The sequence below is a fragment of the Anabrus simplex genome, chromosome 10 (genome assembly GCF_040414725.1).
Source record: "Anabrus simplex isolate iqAnaSimp1 chromosome 10, ASM4041472v1, whole genome shotgun sequence".
Lineage (NCBI taxonomy): Eukaryota > Metazoa > Arthropoda > Insecta > Orthoptera > Tettigoniidae > Anabrus > Anabrus simplex.
Window position 1 is genome coordinate 72444562 of NC_090274.1, and position 12660 is coordinate 72457221.

At 39.8% G+C, this 12660-nt stretch overlaps 1 protein-coding gene across 1 annotated transcript in view; it reads right to left on the reverse strand.

Annotated features, from left to right (window-relative positions):
- The window catches only part of shn (schnurri), a 367418-nt gene that overhangs the window by 56097 nt on the left and 298661 nt on the right, over nt 1-12660 (reverse strand). The window contains exon 2 of the mRNA XM_068229436.1: nt 3058-3126. Within this exon, the coding sequence (XP_068085537.1) occupies nt 3058-3126 (69 nt within the window). The remainder of the gene's footprint in view (nt 1-3057; nt 3127-12660) is intronic.

Below are 12660 nucleotides of genomic sequence, written 5' to 3' on the forward strand. Positions count from 1 at the left end.
GAGTGACAGCCTACCGCCTTTATTTATTTATTTATTTATTTATTTATTTATTTATTTATTTATTTATTTATTTATTTATTGCTAGTTGCTTTACGTCGCACCGACACAGATAGGTCTTATGGCAACGATGGGATAGGAAAGGCCTAGGAATTGGAAGGAAGCGGCCGTGTCCTTAATTAAGGTAGAGCCCCAGCATGTGCCTGGTGTGAAAGTGGGAAACCACGGAAAACCATCTTCAGGGCTGCCGACAGTGAGGCTCGAACCCACGGTCTCCCGGATGCAAGCTCACAGCCGCGCACCTCTACGCGCACGGCCAACTCGCCCGGTGTCTTTATTTTACGAAGTGTCGGATCCCTTCCGTTTTTCTCTGATTAGTGTTATATAGAGGATGGATGCTTAGTTGTACTTCCTCTTAAAACAATAATCACCACGGCCACCACGGAGCAGCACGGGTCCTCTAGGTGTTTGCCCCACCAGTGTCCTGTTCCTCTGCGGGGTCGGATATGAGGTGAGATGAATCTGTCGTGGCGGGTTTTTATGACCGGATGCCCTTCCTGACGTCAACCTCATCAGAGGAGTTAATGAGATCAAATGAATGACGTGATATACGATAGCAGGAAGTGATAGGCCCTGTGCCGGCACATAGCCTACTCCTGTCGAATAGTACCAAGGAGTCTGCTCAAGGCTTAACGTCCCCATCCGACGGACGAATCAACATCAACTCCATATGAGCACTGCGGAGAGGTTTGGAATTGAATCCAGGATTTTGGTACGCAATCTAGTGATTAGAAACTGTATACCACCCCCTCTCCTACCCTGCCGGCCAACGTTCTGATGGCGACAATTTTTTTCGACCAACGGGACTCGAACTGGATAATCACGGTGTCAGACGGTTTAAACTTCAACGCCTTAACTATGACGGCCACCAGGAGGGCTACAACATTGGAAATACTGTGCATCACAAATCTGCTAAGTGTACTGAGCGTAAGTGACTAGAATGACCAGAGCCAAGATTTTGATGACCTAAAAACGTTTTTTTTTAATTGATCTATAAAAGGACGGCAAAAATTCAGTAAAATTAACGTTAACTTTAAAAACTGACGTAAATTTTAAATGAAATTTTACGACTAATTTACTAATGAGTTGGTATAGACTTTGTCTACGTTATAGACAGTATAATAAGCTTTTGGCTTGTCAAGAAAACGAGGTGAAATTTTTTACGTTTCGCAGAGAACTTTTGCTCCGCATCTTCAGAAGAAAATCTCGACTGTTCACGAGGAAGTCTGTCTTTCCCGGAATATGGACATTTCCAAGAAGTAAGCGTTGAACAAAGTTTCTTTATAGTCCCCAGATTGTGAAGTCTCCGTATTCATCCTGGTTTGATCCTCTGCAGCTCCGCCAACAGTTGTCATAAATAGCCTAGGCGTCACTGAAGAGGCGTACTAGGGAAATGAGGAGTGAGGTAGTTTCCCGTTGCTTTCCTCGCCGAGCCAGCCGTTGCTATTATATATCAGTCTGCCAAGCCCACTGAAATGCATGCACCAACCAACCCTATGAGCGATATTTTCACACCATTCATAACAGGGACTGGCTGCATAAGCAATGGTATTACTAGCATCACTCATACTTCAGTCACTTTCATATTGTCAAAGCCAAGGATGAGACTGAGACAGGTCAATTGAAGTAACAAATTTGATATAGTCCATACCAGAAGACAAAGTGCACTGTAAACACTACATCTCGCCAGCTAATTTAAAGTTGCGATAATATCCAATACCACACACGTAAATGCTTCAAAATCCTCAAACGTGTAAGGGAAGACTCAAAAAGTATAAAATAGTCTAATAAATTCCATAAAATTACCAAATAATGACGTGTAATTTTAGAAAGTGACTTAAAATACAAAATGGCAAAAAATGACCTAATAAATTAGCATTTCTACAGTGTGTGAACTATGAGCAGGATGTTTGTATAAGTTAGCAATGCCTGTTGTGAACCAATTAAAAGATGACATGTCATCAAAATCCTAGCCTTGATAATTGAGTGTCTTTTCATCCCCACAACCTGTTGTGTTATTTACTTGTTCTTCAGACTAAATCTGAAACATAAACCGATAAATCATCACTGTGGCTTTAAATGCTTGAGCTGTGTAAGCATTAATATGGGTTTAATTACAAAGAGAAATCTCAGTTATCATTCAGTAATACTTATATACATACATTATCATTATAGACAGTTATACCTTTCAGCGTTCAGTCTACAAGCCTCTGTGAATTTAATAAACGTCGCCACAATCCTCTATTTGCAACTAGTGTTGTGGCCTCATTTAGTTATATACCTCTTATCTTTAAATCGTTAGAAACTGAGTTTAACCATTGTCGTCTTGGTCTCCCTCCACTTCTCTTACCCTCCATAACAGTCCATTATTCTCCTAGGTAACCTATCCTCCTCCATTCGTCTCATATGACCCCACCACCGAAGCCGGTTTATGCGTACAGCTTCATACATCGAGTTCATTCCTAACCTAGCCTTTATCTCCTCATTCCGAGTACCCTCCTGCCATTGTTCCCACCTGTTTGTAGCAGCAATCATTCTCGCTACGTTTATGTCTGTTTCTTCTACCTTATGAATACGGTATCCTGAATCCACACAGCTTTTACTTCCGTAAAGCAAAGTTGGTCTGAAAACAGACCGATGTAAAGACAGTATCGTCTAAATACTGTTGATCGCAACTGCGAGCTCACTGCATTAGCTTTACTACACCTTGATTCACTCTCACTTACTATACTACCATCCTGGGAGAACACACAACCTAAATACTTGAAATTATCTATCTGTTCCAGCTTTGTGTTTCCAATATGACATTCAATTCTGAAAATACTATATATCGTTGGTTGTATTACTCCAATTATCTGGCATTCTTGAAGGCGACAAGCTAACTTGTCCAACTCATGTAGTTCAATCATCACGCACAATCTGTCTGTCAGCTGATCTTACAGTACGTTCTCGCGCCAACTCGCTTTGTTTTGACAACACAAAACATGGCTGCCTACGTACCGTTGTTATCAGCAGCTGCCTTCTTCTTGGTCTGCAACTCATCCTTGGTGTGTGCTGCTGCTCCCGCCCCTGCAACAAGATGAACAAATGGTCAGAACATTAACAGAGGATAATAATGTACAACGTGTGATTGTTTAGTCTGCCCTGTCAATATATTAATAATATTTGAATTATTTATACGTACATATTTCGGGAGCCTTAACTCCCTTCATCAGCATATCATATTAACATGATGATATGATATGATGTATCTTGAGATTTGGATTGATTTTGATGTAAATACCCTGATGAAGGGAGTTAAAAGGCTCCCGAAACATGTACGTATAAATTCAAATATTAATAATACATTGACAGGGCGGACTAAACAGTCACCCGTTGTACATTATTATTATTATTACGAGTCAATACGGACCAATTAAGGGCTGATATGGTCAAGTTTGTCGATCAACAGAGGATACAAACATCTTCACAAAATTCAATATACCAGAACTTCTTCTGAGGAAAGTAAAGTTCTGCTTTAAAGCAGCAGGCAAGCAACTCAATTTTGAAAACATTTTAAGTAAATAAAATATAATAAAGTATGATAAAATATTCTTTATTTATTCATAAAAATTACAATCCTTTTCTTAATCATCGTTATCCGGTCGATTAGATTAGCAGTTTCCCTTTTTTCTATCAGTACGAGCGCTAATGTGAGTCAATGCAGAGTTTCACTTAAGTCCTTATAACTACATTCGGTGAAGACATTTTTGAAAAAATCAAAATGCACCTGAGGGTATTGAACCAAGGAACATTACAGAAAGGATTGTGTAAATAAGTTAATGTGGCTACGATTTGAATAAAAAAGAATACGATTAAATAAACAAGGGACTTTAGGCTGCTTTTCCGGAACTGAATTTAAGCCGGAAGTGATTTTTTAAGTTTGATGGAGCTACTCACAATTTAAAATATTTCCGGGCCCTAACCCTTCAGAATTCGGCACAACTGAGGAAATTTCTTAATTTAACTTTGTCTGCTAAAAAAAAAATATTTTCCGACTCGTTGGCTGAATGGTCATCGTACTGGCCTTCGGTTCAGAGGGTCCGGGGTTCGATTCCCGGCCGGGACGGGAATTTTAACCTTCATTGGTTAATTCAAATGGCTCGGGGACTGGGTGTTCGTGCTGTCCCCAACATCCCTGCAACTCATACACCACACACACAATACTATCCTCCACCACAATAACACACATGGCAGATGCCGCTCACCCTCATAGGAGAGTCTGCCTTAGAAGAGCTGCACCCGGCTAGAAATAGCCACACGAAATTATTATAACATTTAAACAATATGTTTAACATTACTGGGTATATCATGGTAAGTTAGTAATGGGGCAACTTGTTGGAATATGCTTTCTCTTACATTTCATCCACGGAGAAAATTCACCATTTACCAGCCAGCGAGAAAAGTGTACTCAAAGTGGCGACACTCTGCACTGGCATTCGAATACACAATGTTGTAGATAGAGCTTATTTCAAGTTCCTCAAACAGAAAAGAAATACATTATTCAAGCTGGAGGACTTGTCTAACAGTCCTGTATTCATATTTATAAAATTCACCTCACGAAACTCGATATCGCACGGACACAATCAAGGAAATGCATCACAGGTTTGCTTTTCTCAAACCTGTCGGAAGACGCAAGAGGAAATAGGTTGCTATCGCTTCAATGAATACGAGTGAGCTTCTACATTTTAGCTAATTGTGTTCTCTCTTAAGGAAACTACAGTTAAAAAGGCTGAGTGGCTCAGACGGTTGAGGCGCTAGCCTTCTGATCCCAACTTGGCAGGTTCGATTCTGGCTCAATCCGGTGTTATTTGAAAGTGCTCAAATACGTCAACCTCGCCTCGGTAGATTTACAGGCACTTAAAAGAACTCCTCCGGGACTAAATTCCGACACTTCGACTTCTCGGAAAAACGTAAAAGTAGTTATTGGGACGTAACCCCAATAACATCTGTATATTAAACGAGTTTACTAAAAACAGCTTTGGCAAACACGTCCGTCCGTTTCACTGGACCGATTTGCTTCGTTTTTGTTGTATTCTCTGCGGAATTACCTGCCGGTGAGTCATGAGGCATTGATAGGTCTCTAAGTTCAGCCAGCTTTGAGTAATCATAAAATCAAATCATTAAATGATCACTCCAATAATAGCAGGTTGCTATGCGACTAACACTTTAATTAATATTCTGATATAGGCTATGTGATTTTCATCCTTAGTAGGCCTAATGCCATTGCATCTAGCCATCTTTTATTACTCCTCGTCAGCCAGAGAGTATACACTTCGTGCGATCACGGAAGAAAATTATTCTTTGCTAGATACTCTTTGATTCTCTAACCTTTCCCAGCTTCCAAATATAATCAACAGATGGCAGAGCATTCCTAATAACTTAGATACTGTTAAGAATAAAAAGTCTACGTACAAACAGACTCCATCATGACATACGCCTTAAGACATTATCTGGGAACACCTACACTAGAAAGAGTGAAGGCCACGTATCTTAAAACAGGTTCTCTGCCTGGCAAAACAAAAAAAAAAAAAAAAAAAAAAAACAAAAAAAAAAAAAAAAAAAAAAAAAAAAAACAACGCTCCTTCGAGACGAAGCTATGAGCTCACAAAACAACCGTTCTATATAGAAGAACGGTGATTAAAAATACTATTGACTTCTACGACACAATACTAAGCTTTACATCGAGAACTGCAGAATAAAAAAGCGATTATAGGGATAGTTGTTTACCAAACAGACGGCACGATGACGTCAGAATGAATCAATTCTGACCACGACCTGCGGTATACCACAACGCGCTTCTTATTAAATGTTCATAGAACCACCGAAAAGGGCAGGCAGGCATATCAAGACGAGTTACCTGACTTACTTATAACGAACGCTGCGGAGCACCACGGGTCCTCTAGTGATTATTAAAATGAAGTTGGTTTTGGAGGATGTCCGATGAGCGTGAATCCCTGTCTGCAATACAATACATCTCCTTAAAGTGAGTAACAGAAAGTGAAGTGGGTTGTCAGATTAAACTGTCTTCACATCGCTCTGTTTTCAGACCGACTTTGGTGTTCGGGAGTGTAAGTTGGGTGGACTCACGATAGGTATGTTACAAGGTAGCGAGAATGATTGGCGGTAACAACAGGTGGGGACAATGGCAGGAGGATACTCGGAATGTAGAGGTTATGTGAGAAGGATAAGTTACCGAGGAGAATAATAGGCTCGGTAGACGGAGACCAAGACGATGAAGGTCCGATTTATTTTCTAACGATTTAAAGGTAAGAGGCACGGAACTATATTCGCTTATCATACAGTTTAGGGACTCTACTTGCCGATACGACGTCTTACAGTTACTGTTGGTACTATACAGTCATAGTTTATTTCGTGATTTGCGAGAATTACACATTGCTCTGCCGTATTGTTAAAATCACTAGTGTACATTTGAGGGTATAATTAAAGCATATTTTCTTTTTTTTTTCTGTGGGATTGTCGGTCTGTTTGGGTAATACCAGGGAAGTAGACTTGTGGCATGTTGGAATAATGCTTTTAATAACGTAGTTGCTATAAATTGACGAACGCAGCATTACGCTCTTATTTCATCCAATACTTATAAAATTCGATGAGGATGTCTAAGAAGCAAGAAAAATCTGCAAGAACTTCTCCGAAAAAGAAAGCAACATTAACTCCTCCCCAAAGATCAGTTCAGTTCCAATGGAGGGAAATTCCGTTACCACCCCAAGGCCCGGTTTCATCAACACATGTTAGTACTTAACAAGGTATTCAATCCTTTTAACATACGATTTAAGAAAATTTGCGTTTCATTAACAACTGTTAACGTTAACATATGTTAAACTGCGGATTAAAGTTAACATCAGCCATTTCCCATGTTAAATGGCTAACATTAGCATTTAGCAACCTGTTCCAAAATGGCTGCTGTGAATCTCCCTTTAGATGCGGAATTGTTCTATTTAGATTTGTTACACAATAATCCTGATCGAAGAAGAGTTCAGTGACGTAATGACTTTGAAAATTTGACGGATGCAGAATTTCTTCATAGATACAGGTTATCGAAAATAGTCGTTGCTAAGGTTGTTGACGAAATTCGGGTGAGGTGGAACATCCTACAAAGAGAAACTTACCTCTTTCTCCAATGTTGCAGGTACTGATAATATTACGATTTTTTGCTACTGGTTCTTTTCACAAAATCGTCGGAGACAATGCTGGAATTTCTAAAGCCACTGTTAGTAAAGTTGTTTGTCGAGTGTCTGCAGCAATAGCATCCATGAGAAGGAGGTATATAACATTCCCTTCAATAGAAGGGCGTCAGCAAATTATCCGCGACTTCTATGAAATAAGCCGTTTTCCTGGTGTTTGTCCTAGGTGCAATAGATTGCACACATGTAAGAATCCAATCACCTGGAGGCAATTGGGCCGAAATATATCGTAATCGGAAGGGATATTTATCTGTTAATGTTCAGGTGATTAGTGATCCTAACCTAAAATCAGGGATATAGTTGCTAGGTGGTATGGTTCTGCACACGACAATTCAATATTTATAACTCCCTTATCGGAGCACAGTTTGAAGTGGGGACAATTAACGAAGTGATTTCGTTAGGTGATCGTGGATACCCGCTGGGAAACTATCTGTTAACCCCACTGAAACCCTCGCGGACTTCCTCCCACGCCTCGTCCTTTTCTTTTATCGTCAAACCATCTGTGCGCTTGCGCTTAATAACTTATATATATATTAACTAATTCAATTATCAACTCTTTTTCGAAGGAGGAAAAAACAGAACTACGATTCAGTTTCAATTCACGCGCCATATTTTACAGCTGTACTCAAACAAAAGCGCGTCGGAGCGCGCTGTAAAACAGCATGTTCGTACCACTGCCTCCTTGATTCGCACCAGTTCGCAATATTGGGAGAGTTAACAGTCGATTAGTTAAGATTTCACAAGAAAAGTTTGATGAAATGCAAGAAACCTAACTAGATGTTAAATTTTTAACTCCATATTAACTAACTACTTGTTAGTATATATTTAACATGTGTTGATGAAACAAGTTAACCTAACCTTGTCTTGTCACGACTTTGGTACGGTTTGCAGACTTAGCCTTTGTGTATTCTTATTCACTTATGGCATATGTACATGTAATATACTTGCTTGTGTGTATTTTTACAGCGTGGTTTCCCTTCAGTCCGACAAATAATATCAAATTTCAAGAAGGGAGTTGAATCATTTACACAAGGCAAACACCGAAGAGCAAGGGTATAGTAATGCCTATATCAAAATCAAGGCAGAAATATGTAACATTCAACTGAGTGAAGGTGAGAGAGAGAGTGTGTGTGTGTGTGTGTGTGTGTGTGTATTTCCTTAATTCCTCATTAAGCTTGAAAACCGACTTAATTATGAATATCTTGATTGATCATTTACTTGGGCAAGGGAGCCTCCATTATTGATATTTATACTGAGGTTAGTTTGTTGATGACCGGGCGAGTTGGCCGTGCGCGTAGAGGCGCGCGGCTGTGAGCTTGCATCCGGGAGATAGTAGGTTCGAATCCCACTATCGGCAGCCCTGAAGATGGTTTTCCGTGGTTTCCCGTTTTCACACCAGGCAAATGCTGGGGCTGTACCTTAATTAAGGCCACGGCCGCTTCCTTCCAACTCCTAGGCCTTTGCTATCCCATCGTCGCCATAAGACCTATCTGTGTCGGTGCGACGTAAAGCCCCTAGCAAAAAAAAAAAAAGTTTGTTGATGGTTATCCATACGCCATTTCATGTCAGTATGTAACTAGTCAAGTTGGCAGCAGTGATGAGCCATTAAAAAAGAGAATGGGGTGGCGATATTAGCCTTTTAGGGTGGCGTGCACCAACCAACTTCCGAAGTAAAGTACTCTTGAAGTCAGCATTCGGCGACTTCGATACGAGAGTAAATTACTTCCGAAGTATTTTAGTCCTTTCAGATACTCCTGGACTAAATTACTACTAGAGTAAAATGGTGAAGAGCACCATCTTTTAGTATATTACTAAAGAAGTAAATAACGTACGAATATAGGTTAGAATTTACTCTCACGTCGTGCATGGAGTAAGGTAAGTTTAGACTTGTTGACTAATGATAATATCGTGCCGTATATGAGAGGAAAGACGTTTCAAACGTGTTTATGGATTACTTAGATTTTATTGACGATCGCGACGCAGTAAACGATGGGAAATGTAATAGTGCGTAGGCCTACAGTGCGTGAAAGGCGAGAGCCGTGTAATGTGAACACCGTGAACACGGCGAGTTTCAGGAACATTTTTGGTCTTGGGAAGGAATCCTTTACTTTCCTTCTAAATCTACTTGGAGATCACTTACAGCTGAATTCTTGTCTTAATTTTGGTGTATCTCTCAAATTACAGTTGCTGTGTGCCCAACGAGTGTTTCGTACCGGAACATTTCAGTACAGTTGCCGGTGATCTAATTAACGTTTTCCACACAACTGCTGGCCGTATCTTTCATCGCGTGGTTAAAGCACTAGTTGAGGCTAAGAGGGAGGTACGCCTGCAAATGATGATGATCGTTCGGATAATAAAAGGATATTCTTCACGTTGGCAGGTTTCCACACATCGTGGGTGCAATTGACTGTGACTGCGCACATATTCCCACTTATTGCCCTCTCGGTGACAACGGTGAACTTTTCAGAAATCGGAAGAGGTATTTTTTTTTCAATTTGCTGAACGTTGCACCGGCACAGATAGGTCTTATGGCAACGATAGGGCAGGAAAGGCCTAGGGATTGGGAAGCGGCCGTGCCCTTAAGGTAGGGCTTACAGACCCAGCATTTGCCTGGTGTGAAAATGGGAAAATTTCGCTGTGGATGTAGGCCATCTGTATGAAGAAACCGCCATCAGTTTTAATATTTCCCGCGTGTCCATGACTTTCTGCTTTGCTTCCACCTTCGCTTTTAAGTCCTCCTAGAAAATCTTAACTTGCTTTAAATTGTACTTCAACTCTCCGACGTTACTTCCGGAGTAAATAACTCCCGTAGTAATTTACTTCTGTAGTATGGACTTCTTTAGTAAACGCTACTTCCGTAGTAATTTACTCCAAGATGGTGCACGGCACCCTTACTGTACAGTCTTACGTGATGAGTGCTATGAACGAAGCCACAGAGCTGGTTACAAATAGAGGATTGCGGGGACACACAGTTACTTCACGCAGGTTTGCAGACTGCACGCTGAAAAGCCCAACAGTCTAAATGTACCTCTGTATTATGTCACTTATTCATCAATACAATTCATGCATAGCTGTCCAAGTACGAACGACTCTTTGGATCTCAAGTGGATTTACTGAAAGACTGGGAAATGCAGTCGATGTGGTGAGCTTCTCTTTAAATGAAGGGGGGAGATCTCGTATTTCGCGCACCATATTGTGAAGGGAGCGGCGGATGACTAAGGAATCCCAGACTTTCACAATGTGTGGCTCACAGCCGTCTGGGAGCCAGGCCAGGCGCCAGGCAAACCGACACACGTGGCTCGCTGGAGACGAGATTAAAGTAAACACAAGATGTTTACTACCGCACGATTACCGCCATGATCCTATTCGTTTTACTACGTCTAGGTAGGTAGTTATGGACCGACATGATCTATTGTTGTACACCATCAAATCTTTCTTTCAGTTCAATACTTCACAAGAAAAGCTGCCAAATCTTGTCAAAGATTGTTTTTCAAATCTGCTGATGGTTCGACATGATTCGAAAAGATTTGACGAGGTTTGATAGCATTTTGTTTTTAACATGGAGGAAAGGCAAACAGTTGTTGTGGTTCTTGGACCAGCAGTGGGATACATTTTTAAAACGAAGAGAAACGCGCAATAAATTATCATTTACACGGAGAAAATAATAATGTGGTTGTCTTCAACGTCATTTATGCAACGTATTTACTGCCATAACATCATTTGCAGAGGTTATGTTATATTCACATTAATTGAATAAAAATGATAGCAATGAAGCGGAAATTCATATGTTATTAGTGTTATTACTGTAGCGGTTCAAAGCCCGTTACAGGCACTAATTTGTATTATTATTATTATTATTATTATTATTTTATTTGTATTATTATTATTATTAATTAATTCAATTCTATAATCTGATTTCGATATGTATTAATTAATTATCGCTTGCTTCATTGTAATTACGTATATATGTGTATGTTAGCATTAAAATTATGTAGAGTGAGAGTTGCTGCCTAATATCAGATATGGATATATTTTGTGAAACAACTTTAGGACATTGCAACGTGTGGTGCAATGCTGTTACAGTAACTGTCGAGTCATCGCTCTGTCATTGCATGTATTTAAAGTATGAGATAATTTAGGGAGTTCCTACTTTGCCTGAGGCTATTTCATCACTATATGTAACACTTGGGAGTTGGGTGGGTGTGACGACATGTAGTCTTTTTTAACTCTGACGTGGGTGTTACACCATGTGACAACTAGTGTCTATATATAGAGGAGTATCCTATAGCGGGGAAGCAGTCGAATAGATTGGTTTCCCATGGGGTGTTGTAGTCAGACGGAAGTGAACTCTCAGTGAGTCGGTCAGTGAGACGGATGGTGAACAGTCAATTGGATGGAACCTTGGTCGATGGGTAGTCATTTGGAGAGTGAGGCCACAGTTGGTCAGTCACTCAGTTGAAGATAGTACAGTGGCAGGGAGAATTGGTCGTCAATGACCAAATGGATAAAATGTTCGGAGCGTGTTTCGTGTATCTGTTCGGTCGAGTTCGGTGACAGCCGAATATTGAGTCGCCGTGATGCAGACTAATAGTTATCAGTGAATTACTTGTAATGTTGATTGTGAAGTGTGAATATAATTTCAAGCCATGCTATATCTCGTTTCTGAAACTAAAATGATACTTCACCAAATTGGGTTTACAGCTGATACCAATTCAAAGGAATACGTCGTAATAACACTCAAAGTGTTCAAGGTACAGTCAAGTGAAACAGTGAGGGATAAATTTCTTGTACAACTTTTAAATGTCCGGTCAAGAGCATTTCAAATTTAATGCCTAGAGTTTCTTTCAGTTGTAATGTCAGAGTTTTATATCATCATCTGTATTATCGCAGGAGGTCTCACCCGTTAAATCAACATTTAAAGAATATATTTTGTTTAGTATCAAATATAATTAATTGTTTTATTTCATTGATAGATCAGATAACCTCAAATTTTAATTGGGAAACCAAACGAGGTAGTCCTTTTCCCAGAACCTTTATGTTATGCTGTCAAAGTAAGCTTATTACCTCAAGATTCTCATTCTATTAACGTTAAATTTATTGGTAGCCGGCGCCCATCAACAATTGTACGTGTAAGTAATGAGGTAAGTACTAAGTGAGACTACATAGTCCGACGATTGAGTATTTTATACCATGAATATTTTAATTCAGTTTCATCCATATATAGTTACATGTATATGTGACCAAAATCACATATTAGGAATATAATAATAATAATATGCGAAGACGAAGATCATCATAAATGGATCATTGCTGACATTGTTTATTTATAGGCAAGTACTACAGAGAATACATGCCACTT